Below are 15,161 nucleotides of genomic sequence, written 5' to 3'. Positions count from 1 at the left end.
CGGCAAAAGCGGGGGAGCCGGAAGAGAGGCAGTCTGAGGTGTCAGTGTTGGATCGGTAGTGGGGGGCCTGGCCACTGGGAGACTTGCATACTGGCACCTCTTCCAAGGGGGGGTGGGGGTGGAGAACGCTCCTCCCAGTGCTGGCTCTTCTCCGGTACCACCGATGCCAATGCCCTGGCACTTCCAGCACCATGCTTCAAGGAGGACGAATAGTTAAGCATTTTGGGCTTCCCCCAATGCACAGCATTGTGGTTCTTTAGTGCTGATGAGGATGACTTCAAACCCATACGTGCCCTTGGTGTCAGATTCAATGCCGACTAGTCCTGGGGCCTACTCTCAAGGCCCAGTCAAGAAAGGTGGAGACCTCCTCAATGCCGGTGCATTCCAGTGGATGCTGAAGTCTTGGCAGCCATCGAGCTCGATGCTTCTGGTGCCAGTGTCAATGTATTGGCCTTCGAGGAATCAAAAAGCTTCTCCTGTTGAACCTTCAACTGCACTTGTAAACAGAGAGAACAAGAGTTAGGTTCATGGTCAGGTCCAAAGCACCTAATGCACCAGTTGTGCGGATTTGTAACAGAAATCACACAATTACATTGGGCACACCTTTTGAAGCCACTGGTAGTCTTCTTGGACATCGAGAAAAAAAAAATTGTGACCAAATTAAACTCCTCAATTTTGAGTTGGAAAAAGGAGCAGTGTTCAAACTGAGGTCGGGGCTCCGGCTTAAACAAGCCTAGCGATACACAAAACAGTTCAGCAACTTTAAGGGACAAAACTAAAAGAAATTAAAGGGAAACTGAAGAAAAGGAGAACATAAAGACACGTCCTCTCTGCTCAGCAGAAAAACAAAGATTGAAGGACACGTACTCACGCATCAAATGGGAAGGTACCAGCGTAAGCACAGTGGGGTGCTACTAGAAAGTTCTTGATCTTGCTAGTCAGCATCCACACTGATGTCACCCAGCTGTGAGACTATTATAGCCTGCTTGTCCTCGGAGAAAACAAAATTCAATCTACTATAAACAAAAGAGCATATTCTCTCATATTTCTTTGATAAGTCTCCCAAAAGAGAGACAGCTGTACTCAGCTTCTTTGAATTTTAAAAATCCCTACAATCCAGGCTGACAGAATTTGCATCAAACTCATCCAACTTGCCTACCAAGAAAGATCTTATTAGACACTTCAGTTTCACAATGGAGCCTATTTTGGGGGGTCCTATTCTAACAGCATGTGCCCTGCAGTAATTAATATTAATGATATTAAAGCCTGGGGGAAAAGGTGACTAAAGTAGCAGAACTAAAATGCTAAGAATGGACAATCTGTCATGTCATGGGTCCAATAAACAGAAGTTACATGTTTGAACTTCTGCAACTTTTTTATTTTATTTTTTTCACATAAAAGGATGGAGTTTGGTCTGTTGTATTACAAATTGTTTGATCTAACAAAATTAATTAAAACCTCATTTTCAGTTTCTGGTGACTTAGTTTTCCCAGAGATGGCCATATACGCTACATATCTTATTAAAATCCCAAGTAATTATTTTTTTTATTGCCGTTTGTAATGTTACACTTGATAATAAATATATTTTTTGATTTGTGGTCAACACATCTTTTTTAATCATCTCAGCAGATGGGGGCACAAAGGGGCATAATGAGGCAGTTTTAAAGCTGCCGTCACACTGCTCATGTTGCCAGATCTGTATAAGTTTGACAGTTTTACACTACTTTTAATCATTCATACTGAAAAGGTTTCTCCCCTAAAGGCAAAGTGGCAAGGCTACCTCTAAGGGTTGAAGGCACTGTTTTGAAACCAGACTTCCAATTTGGAAAAGAGACCCATGAATTAAAGTCCCACGCTGCTGAGAATTTACAGTTACACATGATCTCTACAGATAACATTTAGGGCCTGAGTGTTCATGCTTAGTTTTATTTTTTTCCCTGATTTACATAGGTCTTTACAATCCAGATACCTGTCTGTCTATATTTCTCTGTACATTTAAAATATGCCTGACTAGGAACCCATTGTCCTAAATCCAGTTCTCTTCATCCAGCCTCCCTTTTCATCTCTCGCCACCCCACACGTTAAATAGCTAATATAGTAAAATTGTTGCTAAATGAGATTCCACGTTCCCCGAATACCTCTTTTTGTTGTAGTTGATTCCTGTACTCTGCAGACTGCTGATTTATCTGGAGTTCGGAGGCTTCAAGTTTTTCTTCTACATCTGTATACAACTTTTTCAATCTTTCATACTGAGGAAAACAAATAATTTTGTGTTAACTGATTTTTTCCTCTCTCTAGAAAATACAAAAATTGATTAGTAATGGATCTCTATACATAGAGAGCAACAGATGTTCCATACTGTCATTCTGCCACTTCTTAAAGCTGCACAGCTTCCACGAAACATATTTGACTATTTCAATAGTCACTTTTAAGCAACTTTGTACGGTACGTTTACCTCTAACTTCTGTGCAGCAAAAATGCCCTCCACTTCTCTCAGTCTGGAGCTAGATACTTGCAGTTCTGTAGCAGCATCTGATATAACAAAGGAGGAGAGAAGAAGCTCAGTCCGAGTGGTTAAATAAATTTACCAAGGTTTACGATACAATGAACAGGGGATTACTTTAAAAATGGGGGAGAGGGTTATATTCTTGTTTGATTAAAAGGGTTTGTGATTTAAAAAACATGAAAGGGAGGGAAGATGACGGGATCAAGTGACTAAAGAAGAAAGATGGAGAGGGTTTCTCCAGGACTTGGAGAACCTTTGGATAGTGTCTTGAACACTGCCACATCTACGAGTGGAGAGAAAAAGGAAGAGAAAAAGAAAGCTTTAAAGAACCAATCCCCTAATAATGTAAAAATAGTTAGAATATGGCTAAAGCACTCAAAGGGAAAAACAGCAATCATTTAACACAATAAGAAATGGATCTGGCAAAACAATTGTTTACAGGAACAAAAAAACTAAGCAAAGTGTCAGTTAGCCAACAATGGTTCTTATTCTTAGACTATAATCTAACAACCCTACTCAGGATTCAGGACCATGATCATGATTCTTTAAATTCAAATATTTGCATCCATCTTCCATATAGTAGTCAAATTCTGCTTAAAACAATCCTCATTGTTGGTTACATAAAGGGACATTATATATAGATATATATATCTCAGGGGTTCTCAACCCAGTTCTCTTGACACACCTAGCCAGTCAGGTTTTCAAAATACCCACAATGAATATGCATAAGATAGATTTGCATAATAGTTATGAAAGTAACAAAATACAGAAAAGGAAAAGTCACTCAAAAAATGCCCAAAAATCAAAATTGAAGAGTGAGAAGCCAACTCGCTACAATTTAATACCACAACAGAATGGTGTGGGGAAAAGACCTCAGATGACTTTGGTATCAATAGAATGTCTCTGTAATAAAATATCATAGCATTCAGACCACACCACAGTTCACAGCTTCTATCATTGGTCAGAAAAAACCCCAACCAAAAACCAAACTGCCGTTCCTCACACGGAAAAAGAACTGAGGAGCGCGGTCATGCGACAGGCGGGAGGGTACTCTACGCGGCACATGCACCAGAAGGCTCTAGCAAAGACTTCTTTATTTTGCCATGGAAAATGCCGATTCCCGGGCCGACGCAGATCATCGACCCACTTATGATAATGATTCAACCTGCTTGTCCTCGGAGAATAGATTTACCACTAGGAATGCAGACAGTAGTGTCCAGGTGGAGCTCCAGGGAACTATGGCATATCTCAGATGTTCTGAATCATAAAAAGTGAGCTTAAAATCAACGAAAACTATGGCTAGACGTAATCAAGGATTTGAACCAATGTTTATTCTTTTTGGAGTATGAGGTGCCTAGAGTAGCATGTTATCAGAAAGTCCTTGCAAGGTATTCCACTGTGTGTCATTTTGCCACTTTAAAAAGATAAATCATGTATCATATTAGTCCTGTTATTAGAATTCAATCTGCCATCTCCAAGTTTACCTCATTGTTTTATACTTGTATTTGGTCATTTTATTATTTATTTTGTTATGCTGTTAGCAAAACTGTATATTGGTGAATCTCTTCATAAAGGTGGTTTAAAAAATCCAACACATAAAAACCATGACCTAGATTTAGTCTTATTCAAAGCTGTAAATCAAAAAACAATTACAACGTTACTGGCTAATATTTTATCACAGGAACGCAACTTAAATTTGTTATAAGGATGTACATTTCTCCAAAGTAGGAATTTCAAGCCTCATTTGCTAATACAGATGTGTGTCCCGTGGTGCACAGGGCGCTAGGGCCTTTTTGTTGTGTCCAGCAAGTCAGAAATTATGAACCTTACTGACCCAATACCTTGCAGGGCTCTTAGATATTTCCCTCCCCCTGTTCTATCTATCTGTTTTGGGTGTTATTTTAAGATTTCTCAGCTGTGCCAGCATTCAGGGGAGAAGAAATTTTTTTTTTTTTTTAGGAAGGCATTTCTATTGATTAAGAAGTGATCAAATGGCCCACCCAATACAACCCAGTGGAGGACTTTATAGTTCAACTGTTCTTGAGAAAAAGGAGATGCCTCATTTCAGAAGTGGAAGAACTTTCCATTAACCAGTTTGGATTCACGTTAAGTCTATTGCTTAATTGAGATTTAAGTTATGTTTAGATTTGACTGCATTCATGATAGCAGCAGCTCAGTGCCACTAAAGAGGGAAGGGTCCTGCAATATTGAATACATTTGTTCCAGTCTTAGAATATGCTAATTATATCAGTTTTGCAATACTGATGTATAGATTGATTGTCATAGCATCCATGCTGATTTCTCAATAAAATAGCTCTCTCTAAACTCTTTAAAGAAAAAAAAAATTCACAGCCAATACAAATGTACTGTAAAAAATTTAAGATGACAGCACTTAATGAAGTACAATATGAACTAGATCAAAAGTCTATTTTACTCTTATTTTCCACAAAAGGCAAGTATCACATATGAAAAAAAAAATCTGTAACAAAAAACAAGATACAACACTCAATTTGTAGCCAGAGAGGTCTCAACTGTTTTCCATACCAGCATTTATCAATCCAAAAATATCATATTCCATCCGTAAAAGCCACTGACTGATGCAAAATGTTTCCAATTAGACACAATGACATACAAAGCTACCTTTAACTAAAATGTCAAATAACTTCTGATCTATAAAAGTCAGGTACTGGGGTACTGGTAATAACTCTTGCATTTCCCACCAAATGCCCTATCAGTAGGACTGAACATAACGACAGGAGGAAAGCATATGTTGCAAAGAACCCATCTCCATCTAACAGGACCAACAAGTCAGAGTGGGAATCAGCTTGGCCCTTAAAAGCTTCACAGGAGTCCATAAAGCTTAGTAAAAAATCACAAAATTAAATTTCAGGATGTTAGCCTCAGTGCACACCCTCAATGATCTGATCCATAGTAAGAGCCATTGGCTATCTGCAAGTTCTTGTTGCAGTTCTGAGTGCCAAGTTGCCAGTGTTTCCATAATAAAAAGAAAACAGAGTTGAGCAGCAGTAAGATGCTGCTCACCAGAGTGGTTGCCACTGTCAAAGTAGCCACTATCCTTGGTAGTATCACCTTGCACACAATGCTTGAGATTAAGCCATTTAAAAACCTGGGTATTAGATGTGTCAAACTCCTGTTGCAGTGCCTGAAAAGATTTAAGGGAGCTGCCACAGACAATATCTTCTACATTTGATATTCCTAATGTAGCCCACTCGGGCCAGTAAAATGGTAAGTGACCAATTTGAAACATCTCGTGCCACCAAATAACCTGAGACCGAGTTTGGCCAGCAGGCAGAGAGGAAAATGCATCAAGTTTACTCAAAACCCAGTATATAATCATACAATATTATATGCACAATATAGCACAGGATGACAACAGTGATCACTGTCTGTCCCAGACTGAAAAGGTTTTGTGCAATACCTCTCCTCCATTTTAATAGTCTCAAGCCAAACCCACCAAGTGACAGAGCAGCGTCTAAGCATTCATTAGGTTAACCATCGTTTACCACCCTTTTTGTATTGCAGTGTTTCCTAAGTCGGTCCTGGAGTACCCCCTTGCCAGTCAGGTTTTCAGGATATCCACTGAATATGCCTGAGATCAATTTGCATTATAATGAAAAATCAATCTCATGCATATTCATTGTGGATATCCTGAAAACATGACTGGTAAGAGGGTACATACAAATAAAGCAGGTCAATAATAAAAAGAGAAGTGGATATATTGAATTACCTGATGTGGCCGAACATCTCTATTAAAAAAAAAAAAAAAAAAATCGACCAGGGTGACCCCTGTTTTTGTGGGACTGCTGATCCCACTTATTTCTTTCTATGTGCGACACTCCACACATACTATTAATATATTGCAGCAATTAGATTTAGGTGATAAAATTATTCTGGTGACTTTGAATGTAGAGCCCCTGTACACAATGTTATCAGGGAAGTATTAGGTGGTAGGACTACACATAAGAGGATTCCTAATGAATACATTGTTGAATTGGCTGCCATAGCACTGAAGGAGAATTATTTTGTTTTTGAGGGACATTTTTTAAGTAAATAAAAAGCACTGCAATGGGTGCAACTATAACCCATCTTTACAAATTCTCTCTAAAAATGTGCCATATATAAATTGGCTAAAGGATACCCTTTTAAGAGAAATATTGTGTTGTGGCAGTATAAAGGTGGTACATTTGCAACCACACTATATCGTAAAGCCATTGATACTATTAAGTTGTTACATTATGATAGCTGCCACATTCAGGATCTTAAATGTAACTTGCCATACAGCAAGTTTTTAAGAGTGAAAAGAATTTGTTCTGATAAATGTGATATGAAGAATCAAAGATTATGACTAAACCGCTACTAAACGGACTTGGAAAAATCCAAAATCCCAGGAATAACTTGTATAGAATGTTTGTATGTTTGGGAAGCTCGCCAGGTGCCCTTGGCCTGGATTGGCCGCTGTCGTGGACAAGATGCTGGGCTCGATGGACCCTTGGTCTTTTCCCAGTATGGCATTACTTATGTACTTATGGATAGAGATTATCCCATTAGATGTGTGAAAGATGGCATGATTGGAGCTGCATAACAACAGAAAGAATCCCTTTTGAAGACACAGTTGAAAAGAGATACTAATAAGGTTGTATGTACACTTTATTATGACATCATTAAAATATTCAGGAAATATTGGTCGATAATTCAAAATATTGCCCATTTTGCAGACAAAGAAATGTTAGTTGCACTTCCAGTATCACATAAAAGAGATAGGGGTCCTTTTACTAAGGTGCACTGAAAAATGGGCTTCGCTAGTGTAGGCGAGTGTTTTGGGCGCATGAAGATCCATTTTTCAGCACACCTGTAAAAAAGGTCTTTTTAAAAATTTTTCCTGAAAATGGACATGCAGCAAAATAAAAACTGGCGAGCATCCATTTTGGGTCTGAGAACTTACCGCCATCCATTGACTTAGCAGTAAAGTCTCATGTGGTAACCGTGCGGTAATCATCTATGCGCGTAGAATGACGATTACTACCCGGTTTTCGGTGTGCATAGCAGACACATGTAAAAAATGAAATTACCGGCCGGGCCACGCGGTAGCCGGTCAGTAACTCCAAATTGACACATATAGGATGCGCGTATGCACCTACGCGGCTTAGTAAAAGGACCACACAGGGTTTGGGGTCATTACCCATGTTTGCAATGCTCTGTATGCCATGTAAAAGCTTTTTTTTAACATCCTTATTCAGGGGACAGGTATGAGTTGAGACAATATTCAAATAGTAAGACAACACATGTGATATATGCAGTCATCTGTCCATGCAAATATATATATATATATATATATATATATATATATATATATATATAAGACCCAAGAAGGCATTTAATAAACACATTATAGAACCTAAGAGTGAAATAAAGAAGGGATAACAGGATAAACCACTGGTTGAACATGTGTGAAGAACATAAATTTGAAGAACTGCACTTTGTAGTACTGTTAAAGATCTATCCACATTGAGAGGAGGAGATGTGGATAGAGCATTAATGAAGACTGAACAAAGATTTATTTTTAGGTATGACACTGTGAAACCTAAAAGGTTTAAACCAAGAAAAAGACTTCTGTATTTTTATGATTTACATGACATTTTCTATAAAGACATCTTAAAAGCTTTTATTATGTAGTATAATTAATTATTGAAGCAAATGTATTTTTAAGTATGCATACTCCTGTAAGTAGTTTAGATATTTTAAGTATCAGTTTAGGACATTATATATTAAGATTTCATGTTTTTTTTATTGTGATAATTTTTATTTGTCGTAAGAGTTTGAACATGCTTTGCTGTACATATATTTTTTGTTTTAAAGTTGGAGCATACTCAGAAGATGTCAATATCGTCACTGAAAAGCAAAACAAGATGGCTGCTGGAACGCACTGATATGTTAGCGATTTTTAGCATTTTTTAAAAATTTTAGAAACATTCCAGCAACGTTTTAAAGAGGTTTTTTTTTAGCATTTTCATTTATTTATTTATTTGGATTTTGCTCACATCTTTTATCAGTAGTAGCTCAAGGTTACATTCATACTGGGTATTATTTTACGTGGTCAGACACTCATTCACCAAATGGAGTGTGTATTTTTGATGTTTATGTGCTCTGATTTTTAGTGGGGCACTTTTTGAGTAATTATTAACATTTTGAAAAGTCAGGTTTTAGTTTTTAGTCAAGTTATACTATCACTTTTAGAAGGTTAGCACAATTTTATAATATTTGTAGTTTTGAGATAAATTTTCTGAGATATGACATTTGAACTATAACAATCACATATAAGCAGCCAATAGCAGTGGGTATACCAGAACTACACTATTTGAGACATGCTGACCCTGTGAAGAGAAGTGCTGTAAATGAGTAACTCTGGTTTTCTTTTTCCTACACATATATCCAGAATTGCCTTACGATAATTGCTTGTTTTCTACTATCATGCTTTATCATTATCATGTAACCCAAGATCCTTATGCAATACTAATTGTCTATTTTCTTATGTATTTCCACTATTCATGATGTAATGTAAGCCACATTGAGCATGCAAAGAGGTGGGAAAATGTGGGATGCAAATGCAATAAATAAATAAAAATAAATAAATAAATAAAAGCCCTTCAAATACTTTGCTGTAGTCCTACAGAGATATGACCAAGCTCTCTTATAGATTCCTTTGAACTTTCAGGTGTTTACAATATAATTACTACTACTACCTTTCAGGGACCTGTTTACTAAGGTATGCAAGCATTTTTAGCGGAAGTTGGAGACATCCATATATTCCTATGGGTGTCTCTAACATTAGCGTGTGCTAAAAACGCTAGAACACCTATAGCACATTTTAGTAAACAGGGCCCTAAGGCAGGTGTCTCTTCAGATCATCCTCCAGCACTGTGCACTAAGACACAGTTGTATGCTATGTCATTGTATATAGTCTTGTGGTTACAATATCCTAATAAAATGAATGGAACAGCTACATGATCACTAATGCATGTAACTGATAAGAAATATTTAATCAGTCCTTATGCATACGTATTCACACTGAACATACCTGTCCTTTTTATGTATTTTGTACTCTGATTTTATGTTTGATATATTTTATGTATTGTATTGCAAAAATTATTTATGTTTATTAAGAGATTTTTATGTCTAAATTCTTTGTTTTAGTTTTTCCCCTGAAAAAGCCTGAGCAAAATGTGGCCACGTCAGGTAATTAATTGTTCAATAACCAACTTCTCTTATTATTATTGATCTGCTTTGTTTATTTGTACGTTATCTAATGGCAGATCTCAGCCTCTTTCTGTTTGTTTTTGGCAAAAGGGTACTTCAGGACCAACTTGGGAAGCACTGTTATATTATATGTAATCATGATCTTTATGAAACAATATAACCAAATACCTAATACCCTAGGGCGACCATTGCAAGTGCCACCATTCCGCTATCACAGAGGAACAAAAATTATGTAAAGGCATCAGATCTGTTTTCCCACAATTTAATTTATACACCAAAATCACTGAAAACTGATTTAGGACCTCTAGAAATGCAGGGATCGATACTTGAGGCTGCGAAACATATAGAAATATGTCATCCACATATGCTGAAAACTTGCACTGGCAGTCACCAAAGTTTGGTGAATGAAGCATAGCAATGGCCCCAGAGCTAAAACAAAGAAGCAGGGATAGGGGGTAGCCCTGTCAAAGTGCCACAAAAAAAGTTGAAAGGGTGCCAAAAAAGCCAAATTGGCTGTGATCTGTGTGCTAGGGGCTGTATGTAATAATTTAACCATTCATGAGGTGGTCTCCCCCAGCTGATACCACTGCGTTAACTGAAACAGATAGGTCCAATCCAGCCTTTTGAAGGTCTTTTCGGCATCTAGTGCTAACGACAAGGTAAGGTTTTTGTTTAGCTCATGCTGCAAAAAGGACATAAGATAAAAAAACTTTAGCAGTAATTAGTCTACCTCTGAAACAAAAAAAACAAAAACACAGTCTGGTCTGGATTTATCAGACAAGGCAAGATCTTATCTAGAAGCCAACATTTTTGCACAAATCTTGGCATCTATATTGATTAGAGATAATAGTCTATAATCATCAACCTTTTGTGGGTTTCTCTGGTACCATGATCGTAGCTTCCACAAAAGATGCCATGTACTTGGGCTACCTTCTGAACTAGAAAATTTCAAATAATTGGAGGTTTAAGATCTGCTGGAACTGTTAATAAAATTCAAACAGGCCCAGAGGCTTTACAGAATTGAAAACCTTTGACAGACACATGTTTCTCCTTTGATAGACACATGTTTCTCCTCCAAGATAATGGTTGCATTGAGCCTATCCTGAGCCTTGGGAGGAGACAGATGGTCTATGTAACTTCTGGTTACACTGCACAGAATCATGCCTACAGTATGCTCATCTGGGATAAAAACAGGACTAGATATAAACCATAAGTAACTGGGTTGTACAATAGCTGCTGGGAGCCTTGCCAGCTGCAGATATATATCTCCTAGAGTTGCCCACATGCAGAGAGCTCAAACGTTACACCACCATCTTGCCTGACATGCAAGAGCGCACCCCCATGATATAAAAGCACAATTAGAAGCATTGCCTATGAAGGGTATGCTACAGGACAGGTATAGTGCAAATGAAGGCCCTGATTCAAGTCCTTACCAAATGGATCAATGCAGACAAAGGGTACACAGAAAAGCTTTGTGAACAGATCTTAGAATCTGAAGCAACAAATTCCAATGGAAACAATGTAAATTATACACTAAGCTTCACTTACTACAAAGTACGGCTGCACTGCTCATTTTTCATCTGAAAATATTTGATAGCTTAACCCCCTCGTTGATAATTCTTCACTGGCTCCCAGCTCAAGCCCATATTCTCTTTAAACTAGCTTGGATGGTCTTTCAGATTTTCGAAGGTACCAGTCCAAAGTATCTTATTGGTCTGTTTTTCTTCCCTACCAATAATCGAATTTCTAAACAGAGATCCCTACCTTCTGTTCTACCCATCGTTCTCTGGGGTGAGATTTAAGAAAAATATTGGAAGGTTCATTTTACTATCAGCAGGTCCATACCTGGCTTTCTTTACCACTATATGTACGTGCTTCCCTTTCATATTACAGTTTCCATAAAAATCTGAAAACTTATCTTTTTAAAACATTTTTTTGATTTGGATTAAATTTGCTATTTTTATTATCCTTGTTTATGTTTATCTTTTGTTACCTGCTTAGTACCACTAATTTATGGAGAATTTTTGTATGTAGTCATTGATTTGAGAGGTCACCCTGTTTTCCATCAATTTAATTAGTAGAGGAATGGAGGCAATGGGGCGATAATTGGTGACATCGTTCGCTGGTTTCTTAGGATTTTTGGTATTGGTGTAAGCAGTATCTTACCATGTTCAGTGGGGAATGAACCTTGCTGTAGCAGAAGGTTTAGGTGGGAGGTGAGATCTATGATAAAGCGTTCTGGGGCATTTTTCATTAAGTAGTTGGGGCATGGGTCGAGATGGCAGTGAGATTTGGAAAGTTTGGTGAGTGCCACAGAGACTTCTTTCGTGGTAAGGAGGGTGAAGTTTGCCCATGCACGGTCGGCTGGCATTTCATCTCCATAGGGGTCCAATTCGTCGAGAAAGGAATCAACGTTAGTACAGTCTTGTGGAATTGTGCTGCAAAGATTGGTGATTTTGTCATTGAAGTAATTTGCCAGCTGGTTAGCCGATGGGCAGTTTGTGGAGGATGATGTGACTGGGTTGGTATTAATAAGATTCTTTATGAGTTGGTATTGTTTTTTTATGTCTGTACCGCTGATTAGAATTGTTTGTGTGTAGCAGGATCTTTTTGCTTGTTTGATGGCATTTTTGTATTTCCTGTGTGACTGTTTCCATGCATTGTAGGTGTGTGTATCTCTAGTTTTGTTCCATGCCTTTTCTAGTTTCCTGGTTTGTGATTTTAGGGTTTTTAGTATGTCATTGAACCATGGTGTGAGGTTGCGTCTGTGTAGGGTTTTTGTACGTAAGGGGGCTATTTCATCTTGTATAGTTTTGCATCTGCTGTCCCATTCAGTGAGGAAGTGATTTGAGTTAGGTTGTGTAGACCAATTGTTGTTATATATTTGTTGCCAAAACCTTTCCTTGTCGATCCGTCCTCTAGTGGCGATTGTTATTGGGTCTTGTTTAATAAGCTGATCTTCTTTCCGCCATAATAGGGATAGAGTTGCTTTGTGATGGTCTGACCAGGGGGTATAGTATTTGTAGTCCTTGATCCCACCCATTGAAATCCATACTGCATCAGGATAAGGCTGCCTGAAATCCAGGACTGACCTTCAATCTTGGAACAGAATAACTTAGCAGCCTGTCTCATATTCCTTAAGGCTGTGCGAGATTCGCCACTTTTTGTATTGTGCTCTAAATGCACCCAATTTGCGAATGCAAAATGATTGTTTCCTGAACACTTCAGCACAGGAATATAATTTGTTTACAATATACTTTTATTTAGTTGCTGATAAAATAAATAACTGATGTTTGCTCTTCTCTTACCAGGCTATTGCCATCATAAAAAAAAAAAAGTAAACTAAAGCACTATTGTCTTATATTGCTGGACAGGTGTCACTCAGAAAAAAAAATACAGTATCGACAGAATAAGCTCTGAAAATTGGGAATGTTTGTATTAAAAGACTGCCACCTTTTTACTGAACAAAAGTATAATCGCATGGAATATATAGCCAAAAAAGGCGACAAAACATAACAAAAACCCAGCAAAGATGTTGACATCTGTCAATGTATTTTACAACCAACCTACTACAACTGATCGAACTACACATGTCAACATCTGGCCTGAGACATATGCAAAACACCAGTACATGGACAGGAAAGAGCCCTCACCTCCCACCTCCTGCGAGCCCTCCAGCAGCATGTCTTTGGTAAAGTTGGAGATCTGTCCGGTCAGGGATGACAGGCTGCCCCCCACCTGCCCCAGGGACTGGCCAAGGCCGGAGCCGATCCCACCGAACCACGAAGCCATCCCGGGGAAGACAAATACGCAGAAGCAGAGGAAAGGCCCCGATAGCCAGCGCTTAGGCCGCCCCTGGCCCGCCGCTTTTCTCCGGACAGTGTCACAGGCGGCCGGGGCTCCTCACTTGGAAAGACTTCAGCACCGTCTCCTCGACACTCTCATAACCCCCTTCTTTGCCCCCCCCCGCCGGCCTCGAGCTCCCTCTCCCTTCTCCGGACAGCGCTTCTCTTCACACACAACGACGGAGGCACTGAACCTGCTCCCTCACGCTAGTCCTTCCCTCGGACCGTTCATCGACCGCCATGACAGAACTCGGTGTCAATAGCACCCGAAGCGCCGACGTGTAACCGGCCGAAAAGCATCCTGGGCTGGTGGCGGACTGTGCGCGCGCAGACCCGGAAGAAGAAGGAGGGGCGTTAACAGAGAGTGATGTCCGGCTGAAGGTCCAGCCACGTCTCCAGCCTGGAGATTATTATTATTATTAATTACATTTGTACCCCGCGCTTTCCCACAAAAAAAAAACAAACAACCAATGTGAATATACAATTGTTTGTTATACTAATACCATGTTTATCATTATCAAAATCCTGTTGTAACACATTTTCTGATATATGTCCATTACTCATGATGAGCCTGCAAAGAGATGGGAAAATGTGGGATACAAATGCAATAAATACATAAATAGGAGGCTCAATGTGGCATACATAGTAAATAGAATTGCAAAGTCTTGAAGGAGAATGTTGCAAGTTGTAGTAAACAGAGTACATAGTAGTGGGGTTTTGAGGATATGTAAATTGAGCATGGAGAGGTAAACAAAGATCGAAGTCTTGATTTATCTGTGGCCATAACATTCGTTGAGGAATTTGCAACACAGCTCAATTATGACTGGGTGAGACTGCAATGGAGACCTAGACATTGTGGCCCTAGCTACTGGAGAACGAGATGGACTCAATACATTTGTTTTATAATTAGCCATTATCCGTCCCCAAAGCTTCCCTCGGGAGCAGTGTCTCCCAGTGCCAGTGGGTTAATTTTATAAACTTCACTCCTAAGCCAGGGTATGTGGAGTATATGATCTCCCCACACAGCAGTTGCATAATTTACAGAGACAAGTTACCCAGTTCCAGGCTGGAGACTTGGTGGCTAGTCCTGGTTTTTTTAATTTAGATCCCAAAGCAGTATGGGATTCATAGTGCCTGAGCATGGCCATTGAGGTCAGTGCTGCAAGTCCCTTTACACAGTTTTAGGCTGGAGACTTTTTGACCAGTCCTGCTTTTGAACCTACATCCCAGAACAGTGTGGGATTTGTAGGGCCTGAGCCTGTCTATTGAAATCAGAATGCAACACCCATAATGTGTCAGGGTAATCAGAAATCCAAGACAGTCCCAAAATGTCCAGCCTGGAACTGGGTAACTTGGCATCTCTATGTTAACACAGCACGCAGACAAAGATTATACATGGATGGGATGCGGACAAAAAAAAAACCCCTGAAGATTCATAGTATTTTGAGTTGATCCAACACACTAAGGAGTACTAAAATCTGGGCTTGATGTCCCCCCCAAGTCTGTTTTCAGTTCGGCACAAACTAGTTAAGTGA

At 39.1% G+C, this 15,161-nt stretch overlaps 1 protein-coding gene across 1 annotated transcript in view; it reads right to left on the bottom strand.

Moving 5' to 3' along the window:
• TRIP11 (thyroid hormone receptor interactor 11) overlaps window positions 1-13,966 on the bottom strand; it is a 154,676-nt gene extending 140,710 nt beyond the window's left edge. The window contains exons 1-3 of the mRNA XM_030213827.1: window positions 13,435-13,966; window positions 2,456-2,532; window positions 2,139-2,249 (exon numbers count right to left, since the gene is read on the bottom strand). Of these exons, the coding sequence (XP_030069687.1) occupies window positions 2,139-2,249; window positions 2,456-2,532; window positions 13,435-13,573 (327 nt within the window). The 5' untranslated portion in view covers window positions 13,574-13,966. The remainder of the gene's footprint in view (window positions 1-2,138; window positions 2,250-2,455; window positions 2,533-13,434) is intronic.
• Between the last annotated feature and the right edge of the window lie 1,195 nt (window positions 13,967-15,161).

Source organism: Microcaecilia unicolor, chromosome 9 (assembly GCF_901765095.1).
Source record: "Microcaecilia unicolor chromosome 9, aMicUni1.1, whole genome shotgun sequence".
Lineage (NCBI taxonomy): Eukaryota > Metazoa > Chordata > Amphibia > Gymnophiona > Siphonopidae > Microcaecilia > Microcaecilia unicolor.
Note: the sequence above shows the minus strand (reverse complement) of the source record. Positions and strands in the feature narration are given on the sequence as shown.